At 53.3% G+C, this 13,798-nt stretch overlaps 3 protein-coding genes across 3 annotated transcripts; 2 read left to right on the forward strand and 1 right to left on the reverse strand.

Annotated features, from left to right (window-relative positions):
- Positions 1-3,798: 3,798 nt before the first annotated feature.
- msp1 (mitochondrial dynamin GTPase Msp1) lies at positions 3,799-6,679 on the forward strand (the record flags this gene model as incomplete). Its single annotated transcript, XM_053190471.2, has 3 exons — positions 3,799-4,096; positions 4,159-6,183; positions 6,234-6,679. The coding sequence occupies 3 exons, from the start codon at positions 3,799-3,801 to the stop codon at positions 6,677-6,679; spliced, it is 2,769 nt and encodes a 922-aa protein (XP_053051880.2).
- Positions 6,680-7,101: 422 nt separating this feature from the next.
- zrg17 (cation diffusion zinc membrane transporter Zrg17) lies at positions 7,102-8,607 on the reverse strand (the record flags this gene model as incomplete). The annotated part of the gene is made up of 2 exons (XM_065756958.1): positions 7,102-8,062; positions 8,603-8,607. The coding sequence occupies 2 exons, from the start codon at positions 8,605-8,607 to the stop codon at positions 7,102-7,104; spliced, it is 966 nt and encodes a 321-aa protein (XP_065614725.1).
- A 1,094-nt stretch (positions 8,608-9,701) lies between these two features.
- On the forward strand, positions 9,702-10,826 carry N0V96_003869 (uncharacterized protein; the record flags this gene model as incomplete). Its single annotated transcript, XM_065756959.1, has 1 exon — positions 9,702-10,826. One exon carries the CDS (start codon positions 9,702-9,704, stop codon positions 10,824-10,826), a length of 1,125 nt encoding a protein of 374 aa, XP_065614726.1.
- Between the last annotated feature and the right edge of the window lie 2,972 nt (positions 10,827-13,798).

A 13,798-nucleotide genomic window follows, 5' to 3' on the forward strand; every position in this document is an offset into this window, starting at 1 on the left:
GACATAAAGTTACTCGACAGCACGTCCGTCTGCCGATGGACTCCGCCATAACTACCATTCCAGGGAATTAAACTCTGCCTGCGCCTATGGGATCTTGAAACTGAAACATCAGCATTATCACTCTGAGTACGATATTCCGGGATTTGAAGAGCAGCAAAATTTACATACAGGGTATTCATCTGCATTACCAAATGCCAGTTGGCGTAGCTGTTCGAGCCACGTATAAGCATAGTCTTCATACAACATCGATGACCCACGAGATTGCGTGCTTGGCTGCGATTTAGGGACTAGTCTGAGTGTCCGAGTCTCTGGGGTAGTCCAACCCGTGTGGAGCGGAACTACTCGTGCCCCATTCGATCCCTAGCAAGTCAATTGGCGAAGTGCATTATGCGTTAAATCGGACTTCATGTTCGGCATCTTGAGCTGCAACCTTCAGAAGCTCAAATGCTTTGCAGCTGTTCAGTCGGAAAGCGAGCAACGCCAGGCGGTACAGTTTCACAGTCTTGTCACCGTCTGAGCTTATAAACAATTTTGGTTCTTAATATATTTCTTTCTTCTAGATAGCGGGTTTAGCAACCTAGGTGATAAATGCAGACACGAACTCCAAAATACCCTACCCATTTGCAATCATAAGTAGTACTAATACAGTGGGCGCATCTACGAGGCGCGCGTACGGCTCTTCCTGAGAGTCGTGAGCTTACAGGTTTGGCTCCCATGGGGCACGAGTTCGAGTCTTCTGATAAATCCTTGTATCGCGACACCTGAGGCTGGTAAGTGTGTCTAGGAAACTTCGTAAGCCCCACGTGAGGGGAGCGAAGCTTCTGCGTCTTCTTTTTTCTAGTCGATTGATTGATTTAGTTATGTGGTTGCTTTGCCGGCTTTCTGGATCCGACATATCACGGCGGCTGGGTCGTGTTGAGGCGGGTATTTGGTTGAATTGTTTGATTGATGTCTTTTCCTCAGGACACGCACGGCTCCCTCTTGCTAGGTCATGGTCAACTCAGGGAAGAATCTCGACAACTTATTAGGATGGCCAAATTCTGTCCTGCTCTGCGCCTGGTCCTCCGCAGGTAGCAGCGAGTCTGTATCGCTATCGGCACTGGGAACAGCCTGCTCTAGCGCCGCCCTTTTCACCTTGATGTTTCCCTGAACTGGAGGCTTTGACGTGCTGGTTTGCGCGCTTGAGAAGGTCATGATAGACCTGGAGTCTGCCGGTGTTGATACCTCGTGAAGTTGGCTATGTAGCCGGGATTTGCCAGCATTGGTAGGCTCAGGGGTGTGGCCGCGAGAAACGCTGAAAGGAATAGTCGGCCCAAGACTATTTTTTGCAGTATCAGGGGCTGGCAACGACGTCGCTGCCGGGCTGAGTAGTGACGAAATCTTCTCGTTTGCCATGAGTCCCTTCGTCTGAACAAAAGCGCTTGATCTGGCGTGGTACGGGCTCCGATCGTAGTACTTGTCAATAATCGGATGAACCATGACAGTTTGGTTGTGGATTGTCAGGATCGAGTTTGTGGGAACGTTGACCCAATTCTCTGTTCCAATTAGCATTGGCCCAAACACCACATTGCCAAATTCTCAACACGTACCTCTCTCAAACGTCAGCGGTTCACTTGCGACAAGTACAATATCCGCGCCTTTATCTTGGCGCTCCATTTGGTAGTTGCGGTCGGTTGCTGCCGATGTCCTCGTACCCCATTCGGTGCCTGAAGAGTAGTAGAGACTCGCGGCTTCGTCTGTCGCGCTGCTGATGTATCTAGTGCAGATAACGCTTTTGCCGTCTGTGACAGCAAAGTTGAGCAAGCTTCGAGTGTCGATGTTTTCCGACTGAATCGTGCTTTCCGGGATTTCATCGATCAATTCGTTGATTGTAGCGATGGTCTTCAGCATAGCCTTTCTTAATACTGTAGGCCCGAAACCGTGGGCGGGCTGTGAATCCGGATCGATGCCCATTCTTTCGAGAGTATCAAGGAACAGCGCAAACGCCCATTCACTGTCTGTACCACCTTGGACTCCAAGATACCACTTGTCGGCCAATCTCGAACCCAGCCTTCTCTTGATATACTTCCAACCCCCAAGACCACCGTTGTGCATCCACATCAAGCTACCGTGGCAGAATGGGTGGCAGTTATCCTCACTGAGGGATCCCTCAGTCGTTGCTCGTACATGGGCGAAGATGAGCTGGGAAGCGGTCTTGGAGGCGATGCGTTGAAGATTTGTGCAGTTCCAAGCGGGGATTGTCGAGGTAAAGAGGCAAGGTGCGTGGCCAAGCTTGGGATCCGTGTAGAAACCGATTCCGAAGCCATCTGCATTGTTCTGGCCTCTTCGTGTATCCTGTTTGGCCGCCGCCAGATATCAGTACGGGACCTAAAATTTATGCGCCAGAGTGACATACCAATCTGAGCCTGGAGTCAAATGACTGCTTCAGGATGGAATGCGTAGGGTCAAGAATGAGTTTGGAGAGAAGAATCTCGTCGCTTCCCCGATACACCTAGAATCAGTCAGCGGGTGTTCTGTCAGCGCTCAATGACACCGAACCTACCAGGAAGCGGCACATGTTGGGCGAGCTGTGACGGGCAACTCAGACGTAGTCGAGAAGAAGAGGAAGGCGTCGGGGGGAAGAAGTAGTGATAGGTGTCGCGTGAGCAATGCGACTTTGTCTTCGACGGGGATTTGACTGTTCTTAAACAAGAGCAACTAGGACCCAGAGGATGCGACCAAACGTCAACTATGAACTCACGAGTAGGAGACGTCGGAGGAAGTGTTTGGCCAGATTTATTCGTTTGATGAGCTATGGCGCGATCAGAAACCCCAGGGCGGTGGCGCAAGTTGATAGGGATGAAGCAGCTACCAGCTGAATGCCAGAGCACGGAGTACCGAATAAGTCAGGTACGTGGGTGGGTGGGTGGGGAGAGGTAGAGCTGAGGCCCGTCGGTTAGAAACCCAAGGCAAGAGTTGGGCGTTGTATACCGTAAAGTGGTGGGTATTGCTGTTAATCTAAAAGAATGACTCCCAGCGATTGCGCCTTCGTCTGGGACTCCGGTTGCTTTTCCGAGTGTCTTTCGTGAATTTTCAGGGTTCAGTTGGGAATGAACGAGGCAAGATTTACGGAGAACAGTGAGTCATTTGATCAGGGGCGGTATATGCAAAGCTGGTCAGCTGCTGGAACATGGATGACTATTTTCAAATTATTTCTTGCCCACCCAGGTGCAACTGGAGAGCCAGCGCCATCGGAGGCACATTGAAGCTGTGTCTTCTAGTTACCTTACCATTTGGGTATGACGAAGGCGATAAGGCTTTATGCGATGAGCGATAAGAGAAAGCCATACACCTAAGGTAGCTGCGGCTTCCCTTAAAGTAGGTAATGTGCAGTTGTGATGGTGCATACCTTTGTTGCTTAAGTACACAGTACTACTAGGTAAGTTAGTAAGGAGAAAGCAGGGAGGTGCCTAGGTCCTCTTTTGGGGAAGATGGACGGTACGTCAATGCCAGGTCGTCCCCACTAGGTAGATGCCTTAGTGAAATGGGCTCTTCATGCAACCCGCGAGAACCCGCTTGATTTCCATTCACGCCGCTCCTCATTCGTCCCCGATTCGTGGCATGTCAACGGATTTCTGATATTCAAGTCTCTTGTCGGGTCGGAGGCTTTGGCGAAACCCACACCAACTATCACCACAACCACACCGCTCCTCCATCTCGGATACACGAATTTCTGGCTTTCTCACTCGAGTTCCTGTCTCGCATGCGAAGAACACACCACCGTCTCAAACTCCACGCGTCCCGTGCTTCGCCGGCAGCATGAGCGGACGTCTCCTGGCCGCAGGGCTTTCGCCATTGACGCGACGCGCTCCAGTCCAGGCCGTTCGACATTTTCACCGATTTCCCGCAGGCGGGCTTCAGCGAGCAGATGCTGCTGTGCGTGCTACGCAACGGCGCATGTGGTTCCCTGGCAATGCCTTCCACAACGCCGTCGTCGTGCGGAATGCGTCTTTTGCCCGCTTCCTACCAAAGCTGGTTATCAAGTTTGCTAGAATCCCCGCCATGTTCGGTGGTCTAGCTGTCGGAACCCTCGCCTGGATTCAGTACCAGGCTAACCGTACGTACTGGCTTCCTCTTCGCGTTGAGACGAGTCGCCCCTGCTGACCAAGTCACTCACAGAGCTCACCACCAACGCCTGGGATATGGTCAGCAAAACAGCAGATGGTATTTCGGAAACAACGTCTAGTCTCTTTGGAGGTGCCAAAGGAATCATGGATCAAACGATGCGCGGTTGGGAAAACACAAAGGAACAAATCGAAACCCCCGAATGGCTTCAAAAGGTGTTGCGTATCCATGAAGACATTGGCACTGGCGGCGGTGGCTCAGGAGGACCTGGAGGGGAGCAACCCAAGCAGAGCAGAGCTGGTGCGGCTGTTGTTGCAGGAGGCTCGGCTGCTGCGTACGGCTATGATCAATCTTCAGATGACGACCCGCGAGAACCCGATGAGGTGGCCAATGACGACCAGATGATGATCCTTACCAAGAAGATGATCGAGATTCGGAGCATGCTCCAACAAGTTGGACAATCGAGCACTCTGACGCTCCCTTCAATTGTCGTCATCGGTTCACAGTCGTCAGGAAAGAGCTCCGTATTGGAAGCCCTTGTTGGCCACGAGTTTCTGCCCAAAGGAAGCAACATGGTCACTCGCCGACCAATAGAGCTGACCCTCGTCAATACGCCCGAGTCGGACGCAGAGTATGGCGAGTTCCCCGATCTGGGTCTACGACGCATCACCGACTTTTCCTCAATCCAAAGGACCTTGACTGAGCTTAACCTAGCCGTGCCGGACACTCAATGCGTATCGGATGATCCCATTCATCTTACCATTTACTCTCCGAACGTACCGGATCTGTCTCTGATCGATCTGCCCGGATACATCCAGGTGGTTGGCCAAGGTCAGCCTCTGGAATTGAAGCAGAAGATATCAGAGCTATGCGACAAGTACATTCAGCCCCCTAACGTCATTCTGGCCATCTCCGCCGCAGATGTAGATCTCGCAAACTCGACCGCACTACGTGCAAGCCGCCGTGTGGATCCTAGAGGCGAGAGGACTATCGGTGTGGTTACCAAGATGGACTTGGTGGACGCTCCTCGTGGTGCCGCCATCCTGAGCGACAAGCAGTATCCTCTGAGGCTTGGCTACGTGGGTGTTGTTTCCAAAGTTCCCCAAACGACTGGTCTTTTCAAGAGATCTGGTAGCGTAATGTCGGCCATCGCAAAGAACGAGAACACTTTTTTCTCCGCCCACCCGCTAGAGTTTGGCGAGGGTGCTGGTGTCAACGTCGGGACGATCAACCTACGTAAGAAGCTCATGACAGTCCTCGAACAAACGATGTCTGCTAGCCTCGCCACTACTAGCGACGCCATCAGACAGGAGCTTGAGGAAGCGACCTATGAATTCAAGGTGCAATACAATGACCGCCCTCTATCTGCCGAATCATACTTGGCGGAAAGCCTCGATGGTTTCAAACACTCCTTTAAGCAATTTACAGAGGAGTTTGGACGCCCGCAAATGCACCAGTTGCTGAAGCAGGAGCTAGATCAGAAGGTTCTCGACCTTCTGGCCGCCCGGTACTGGAATAAACCCATCCAAGACTTGTCCCCTGCGATGCCAGAGCCGGACAGCTTGGCTGATCTTCCCAAAGCTGACCCCAACTCTTTGTACTGGCATCGCCAGCTCGACGCGTCGACTTCTTCATTGACAAAACTGGGCGTTGGCAGGTTGGCTACGACCGTCGTTGCGTCTGCTATTCAGGCTCACATTGACAGTCTGATCAAGCACTCCACTTTCAGCAGCCATCCTTTTGCCCGAGAGGCCATTAACGAAGCTGCGTCCACAATTCTGAATGAGCGGTTTTACAGCACAAGCGATCAAGTTGAGAACTGTATCAAGCCTTACAAGTTCGAGATTGATATTGACGAGAGAGAATGGATCCAGGGTCGGGATCACTCGGCAGTTGTCCTGAAGAAGGAGCTTCAGGACTGCGAGGGCGCGCTGAAGAGCATTGAAGATGTCGTAGGCGGTCGACGAAAGTTGAGAGAAGTGATGAACTTTGTCGATCGAGCAAGAAAGGGGGATGTTGTCGTTGAAGGGGAAAGTCGCAGCGGTGCCGGAGGCTTCAGCGCATCGCTCCTTAAGAGAGGTGAGTCTGATTTGGTTGTTCATGTGTAGCTGATCACTGACAAATTCTAGGACGGGAGGCTGTTTTCCTCAGGGATCGCGCCGATATCATCAAGATGCGTCTAATGGCTGTCAAGTCTAAGCAATGCACCAGCCTCAAGAACAAGTACTACTGCCCAGAGGTTTTCCTCGATGCGGCAGCCACCAAGCTCGCGTCAACGGCTGTTCTTTTCCTCAACGTGGAGCTCCTATCGGAATTCTACTACAACTTCCCCAGAGAACTCGACCTCCGGCTCGGAAGGCACCTCTCGGAAGAAGACATCGAAAGGTTCGCCAAGGAAGACCCCAAGATCAAGAGGCACCTGGAAGTCATCCGCCGCAAGGATCTGCTCGAGTTGGTCCTTGAGAAGATGGAGAGCCTGAGGCAGCTCGAGGGCCGCGAGAGAGAGCGGATGAAGGGAAGCAACAACAGGCCCAACAAGGACGACAAGCAGCGCGGACGCTGGGGGCTGTTTTGATTGGGAAGGAGCTATCTTCTGGCGACATTCTCAACCGGCCCTTCTTATTTTGAGCCTGTAACGCATTATGACCTGGGTGCAAAAGGAGTTTGGGTGTCTGAAAGATCAATGGTGTACTGTCGGCCTCGCCTTTCTTCGTCGCGCCAGCGGCGTAGGGCAGGCCTTGGTCTGCTTGCAAATTTCTTCTCTGTGGTATTTTTGTGTAAAGTGGTATATAACAAGAAGGATACCCTCCTCGACTCCGGTCTCCTGAAAGAATAGACTTTTCTCGCTCTCCATGTGTTTGCCATCAGCATTTTGGCGTTGATCTCAAGTGAACAAGATGACACTCTACGAGGCTTTTGGTTTCGCTTTTCTAAATCGTACAACACAAATATGGTCTATCTATTGGCCTGATAAGACAAACCGCTATCCTCGCTCGATCAAAGGGTCGCTTCAACACTCGTCTGCAAAGTCACCTCCCACCGTAAGCTTGTACCGCGTCCGTATCCTTCTCCAAGCCGATTTTGAATCAGAGTAGATATGCGACTGCGTAGCTTGCTAATGGCTCCCTCGTCACAACCTTTGGCGACACAAATCTTGAGATTAGCCATGCACAGTCCGTAGTGCACCTGCCAAAACTGCGCGTCCTCGATGCGAGCCACGCCTGGCTCTGCCTCGATCTCCCGCACCACCGAAGACACACCCTCGTTACCACCCATACCACCATATGACATGAGCAACATCATAGCCTGAGCCATGGCCAGCTTGGCGCCAAACAGAAACATAGAGGCAGCAATGGCGGCGCAGAGAGTACGGTCGACCCAGATATAGCTCTTGATGGACAGAAGGGGCAACAAGAGCAGTAGACTTGAGAAAAAGACCGTCAAGAAGTGGAAGATGTTAGAGAAGTGGGTAGGTAGCTTGGCAAGCCACGACACACGCATGATTCTAGCAATGCGTGCATGGTTCTTCAGACCGTACGCTGAAATGACTGTGCTTGTGATGGCCGCGAACGCAGCCCAGTCCACTTCTCCGGCCGAGACACGCTCGTGGGCATGTTCGTGGTGCGGCTCATGTCCACCTTTTGTCTCTAGCCAGTGCTTGAGGTTATGCGACACAAGGTCGAAGCCGCCAAAGAGTAGGAATATGGACATGGCGAAGCCGGCGAGAACCTCAGCTCTTTCGAGACCAAACGGATGACGGATACTGCTACGACGCCAAACCTCGAAGTTGCCCAGAACATCGACAGCTACGCATACCGCTGCGCTGCCGGCGTCGAAGAAGACTAGATGGGAGAGTGCCATCATGGCAACGGAGCCCTCGGAAATGAAAAAGAGCCAAGTCGCGACTGCCAAGTGGCACAAGCTCCAGTAGAGCCGGACGCGCTGGTCCTTTGACATACTCTTCCATGCTTCTCGGACGGTGGGCACAGGGAGGGAGGCTGGTAGAACAGGCGGCGGTCGTTGGGGAGGCTCCTGAAAGATTTGATGCTGGGTAGAAATGGAACTGTGCTTGTATCGATGGCCGCGACGCTGGCCAATGTTCTGCGAGGCGTCGATGTTAGCGATCAATTGGCTGGTAGAGGAGGTGGAAGGGGCGTGCAGCATGATGGCGATGATGTATATCTGAACATACCGACTTGACAGGCGAGGTCGAGATGACCTGCGTCTGAAAGTTGAAGGGGCTCGGGACGATCGAGCCCCCAGCAGAGGGAGGGTCGTCTTCGGCCATGTCTGCTGGTGTTGGGAAGTCTGGACGAAGCAACCCAGGTTTCAGGTTGGCGGGCGCGAGAAGTCCGGGGCTGCCTATGGGCGTCGATGCTACACCGGGGGAGTAGGAGGTGCTAGGGTGAAGACCGTCCTCATCCACTTTCTCGTCCACTTCGGAGGCTTCGTCGTTGATGTTTATAGATGGAAAGGCGGGTTGCGGAGGACCATAGACGACATGGGTTGACAAGGTGTTATCACTTCTGCCGTTACCGCTTTTGGGGATCGGTGGGGTGGCAGGTCGCAGAGGGGCGGAGGAGGATTGGCCTGCTGCAGGGCTGGAAGCCATGGAACTATTTTCTTCCCAGCGACGTCCCTCGCCGAGAAGAAGGGACAAGGACGGACAGCGACAATGACAGGGTCAATTGCAGTGGTGTCCGACAGTCATCGGCATGCACTGTGCGTTGCTCCGGGGGCTAAAGGTCGCAGAAATGGGTAGGCGAGGCAAAAGATACACTAGGAAGAGATGGGACGAGACGTGCGTGACGTGCAATCATCGACAGAATGAGTCGCCAGGTCGGGAAGGTTAGAATTCCAGTCGGTGTCACTGCTAGCCCGGTAAAAGGGTAAAAAGGTCCAGTCAAAGAAGGGACGATAGAGATCTGTCTCCGGGTCCCCTCCACCCATTACCTTTCCCCACAAACTGAAATGGTCTAGATGCATTTGCTCAGGGGGAGAATATGCTACTACTCAAAGATTTGGCTTAAAGGGAAGGGCACATGTCAGGGGAACACTCCCGCCCACTTTCCTCTACACTCCGTACCTACCTACCTTAAACCACTTAGCCTCCCTCCTGCTATTCCCGCCCGTACATTAACTGCCTTTGCGCCTACCTTAAGTATGTACCTACCTTTATAGGCACCGTTGCACCGAATCACCTTTTATTGAGTCCGCAGCGGTAGGTAGCGGCATTGACTTTGCGACCCACGTCACAATGCAGGGTCCTACATCTTTTACCTCTTTGCAGTTAGCCCTTTCAATATTCGACCCGCGTCAACCCCAATTGCCAACCTGAGCTCTACATGGCATTGTCAGAGTTTCAATCAGATCCAGAAACACCACCAGCTTTCCTTAGCTGAACTTCCCTCCCTTTTTTCCCCCCACCCCCCTGCTTCAAATTCGCCGATAGAGTGGGCGTCAATGTCGCGGCCCCGACTCGTACACAGTCCCCAAGCTTTGACGTGAGACTCTCCCCCACCCCATCCCTGGTCCACTCTTCCGACGGAACGATAAGGGATTATCGCAGTTCGAAATACCTTACCTTACCAAACGCAATGGATCATACTGCGGCTGGCGGCGACAATGGCGCCGAGAGTCGCACGTTTGCAATCAACGACCCATCGACAGTAGGATCTGCATCGCCAAAATCGGTCTCACTCTCGGAGCATCAATATCAACAGCAACAGCCGCCATCAACGGTGCCCCACCGACGCACCTCCTCCGGCGCAAACTTCCTCTCCAAACTCCCTTTTATGCGCTCCCATTCCGATGGGAAGCAGCAGCAGCAGCAGCGTCACCAAGAAGCCGAAGACGACACTTCGCGCTCCCCGCCGACGTCCATGTCGACCGTCATCCAGCAACAGCAGCAGCAGCAAAAGTCTCGACGAAGGAAGGGTTCCCTCAGGAAGGTGGCTCTCTTGGGAAGAGGCGCCCAACGGGAGCGTAAAGAGGCGAAGCAGCTCACCATTGACACGTCACACACTGTCTCCCGCGACGTGGAGGGCGCTGTGTCTCGATCGCACACGACAACTATCGAGCACGACCCTCTCGGACTGAATATCGCGGACCTGACGCCGCGGCCGTCTATGGATGGGTATGCGAGTAGATCGAGCCTGGTAGAATCTCCAGTATCTTCTCTGTCGAATACTCGACAACCAAACGAGGCCGAGTCCACCATCACCAGCCCTACGATATCCTACACATCTACAACGGACGAAGACGACGTTTTGCACATACCGAACCACATGCCGTCGCACCTACAGCCCGACTCGTCGCTCTCATCGGGCTCCGAATCCTACTATGGAACTCGGCCTAGGCAGCAGTCCATACTGCAGGCCAAGTCACCGCTCTCGTACAGCGGCTTATCGACCACCCCATTACCTCCCAACGACACCGAAATCGACTACTCGGATACGGAATGGTGGGGCTGGGTCGTCTTGATCGTGACGGGGCTGGTGTTTGTTATGGGCATGGGCTCGGTCTTCGGGGTATGGAGTTGGGCGTGGGATGTCGGTACGACCCCGTACGCGCCCCCGGAGCTCGAGGACGATCCGACGCTGCCCATCACGGGCTACTATCCGGCCCTCATTATCTTGACCAGTATCATGGCTTGGGTATGGGTCTCCGTGGCCTGGATGGGAATGAAGTACTTTCGCCATGCTAAGATCAGCGGGGAGTAAAGACTGGAACGGTCTTGGATTATGGCCCATGCTGTTCTCGAAGGTTTTTCGCCATCGGCCCTTGTGGTTTGTTACACAGGTCGACAAAGTCAGACGAATGGCGTTGGTATTGAAATTTGCGGCAAGGCGTTTTGTGATTCATGGTACAGGTGGCAAGGACCCAAAAAGTTGACAGCGAACTGGCAAGCGGGAAGAGTCTTGCTGGGTTCCCAGGCGTTGAAAACATGTTTTTTTTCTCCATGGCTTGTTTTTCGGCCAGTATTACGCCTATACGGCCAAAGTACCAGCGAAAACCGATACTTACAGCCAAGGTGTATGTTTCCTATAGATGGCTCTTGCAAACATAGCTAGGTAGAGAAACACACAAGTGAAACCATCTTGAGCTTTGAAACCCACGGTGACAACTTCGTATCAATTCCATCATTCTCTTGACATTCTTCGAGTATAGGGGGACTCGGACCGGAACCGACAACTTGTCATGAAGCCGTTCAATACTAGGCACGATCGCACCCTGCCTACGGCTTACTGTTCGTAAGATATACGGAGAACGTGCGCGTACGTTGATAGCGGACGGTCAGACGAGTGGGTACATTGATACTACATACATCGTCAACACGTGTGGACAGGCTACAGTGGAAGCGAGATCGAGGCGAGTGGATGGAGGGCAGGGGGTCCACTGTCTGCGCGTAATCACGAACCGAGAATGGGCTTGCGGCCTGCCAGCGGGCAGCGGCTCATCTTGCCAGCCTCCTAGGTACATAGGCAGAGAAACAAGGGTCCCATCGACCGCATCTTGCACGATCTCGGTGGTGGGGGTTTGTGTGGTTGGCTGGCTGTCGGGACGGTAGGTAAGTATGCAGACAGCGCACAGTCCCGTCGAAGCAGCTCAAAGCCTCTTAACCTTCTTTCTAATAGGTCGGTTCTGGTTGGCAGCTCACGTGTGGAAAGTCTGACAGAGTACGCAGTAGGTCGAGTTGCCTAGGTAAGTATTTCGCTCAGCTCACGAGACCTCTCTGAGCCCCTTCAACTCGAAGTGAACAGATGCCTCGCTGGCCAAGGGAAGAACCAACGGCAGCGATGGTGAGTCCACCTTGAGACATGTCATCTGAAACACAAAGACGTTGGCGACGCAGAAGCAAAGCCCCATGGATGGAAGCCAGCGAGCTGCGAGCCCCCTTTGCCCGCAGCGACTGCTCGGGGGCCAAGTTGGATCGACAGAGGGCGAGACATTTTCGACTGGAGCTGGATGGTCCTGGTGCTCTGCTGCGCTGGGTGTGGACCGACCGACCAACCGACCAACCGACCATCCAACCACTCACTGTAGTAATCTGATGCGCTGGCTCGGGCACTGGCACCGGCAAGTCGTCGAGAAGAAGATCGAGGTCTTCCAAGTGGCCGCCGGCTAACCCAAAAGGTGTTTTCATCGAGTAAGCCGAGCGTCAGATGCATCACGACGCACCTGGATGGTGAACCTTGAGGAGTCCGTGAGCCGTCAGCGTCCGCGGTCACGACTACCCTTCTTGCCTGCCTTTGTTTTTTGTTTTTTTTCACCGGGCCCCCTCCGCTCCTTGGATCAAGACCCAGAAGACTCTCAGCTGAGAGAAGAGAAGAGCAAGGGAAAAGAGCAGCATGTGTCGTCGATGAAGTGGGGATTCTGACGCTTGAGAGATTTGGAGAAGTGCAAATGGAGTCTTGGCAGTGGTGGTGGCACCGAGACCCGATCTAGGCCCACTGCCAAGGTGGAGGGCCGACAAGTGGGAAGGCAAGAAGGGAACGGGCTTGCATCTCGTGTTGTAAATAATTAAGCGCTGCGGTGAATTGAGATGGCAGAGGCGGCAAGGGAAATGGCGCGCGCACGGCCAATCAGCAGAGTCCCAACCCCCGATTCATGGCCAGGGCTACCTTATTGTGTCCCATAATGCCATTGCAACTCCATATTGGAAAGGAAGCTTGTGCGCCATTCGCATCGCATCTCATTGCATCTCCGAATGGCTGGCGCATATCTCGGCCAATCGGTCAGATCAGTGTCTTTGTTGAGCGCAAGTTCTAGTCAGCCAAAGAGGTGGTGTTTCTGGTTTTGCAGCGTCCCAGTGGACTGGTCAGCCGCCGACGCCGTACCGAATCTCGTGGCAAACGGCCAAGCGGGCGGACAGAGGCGGAAGGATAAAAAAGCAGGATCCTGCATGCAGTACCTTAGGCCACGCCAAAGTCGGCAGCAAGGCGTCTAACGGCTCGCCATCGGTATGCGTCTCTGAGTCTGCTGTGTGCAGCCAGGCATGTACTCCATCGGAATGTCTATCGGTTAGTTGGCGAGGCACGCCATGAGTCTCTGCAAAGCCTGTCTACAGAGGGATAAGTGTTAGTTGCCGCGAAGAGGAGGAAACAGTGATGGAGCCTGGAGGTTGGTGTTTGTAAGTGGGGTTTGTGTTAATACTAATGCCAATGCCCATAGCAGTACTTCGTGCCTATGGATGGGATTATTATTAAGGGCCCAGTTGGCTGCATTGCGATGGCGTTGGACAATAGACGTTGCAAGTCGCTATCCCCGGCGTGGTCCAGCTTGTACGGATGGTTCTCCGGACATGTTCCGCCAAGGGGACGGAAGGGAGGGAGGAAGGGCGGCGGAGGTGGTGTGCTGTGCTGTGCTGTGCTGTGCTGTGACCAAGAGTCCAAGACGGCTGAGGTGGAGAAAATCATTGAGGGTCCCGACGGGTCGGAAGGATCAGGAGCATAAAACTCGATGTTGGGGGCCTTGTACCTAAGGTACTACCTTGAGAAGTCGAGGTGCAAGGTAAGGTAAGCATTCAGGCGGTATGCGTACGGAGTATCCGTAGATGATGATTCTTTGTTCAAGGTACTTCCGATGTTGTCCAAGACAATCTGATTCAGAATTTTGCAGAAAATTTCCGGTCGATGCGTGAAGGAGAAGATGTCAGCGGCTGCCCTGTGTGGTCCCTGAGAATAGGTAGGTA

Source organism: Colletotrichum fioriniae (assembly GCF_027942845.1).
Source record: "Colletotrichum fioriniae strain IMI 355084 chromosome Unknown scaffold_3, whole genome shotgun sequence".
Lineage (NCBI taxonomy): Eukaryota > Fungi > Ascomycota > Sordariomycetes > Glomerellales > Glomerellaceae > Colletotrichum > Colletotrichum fioriniae.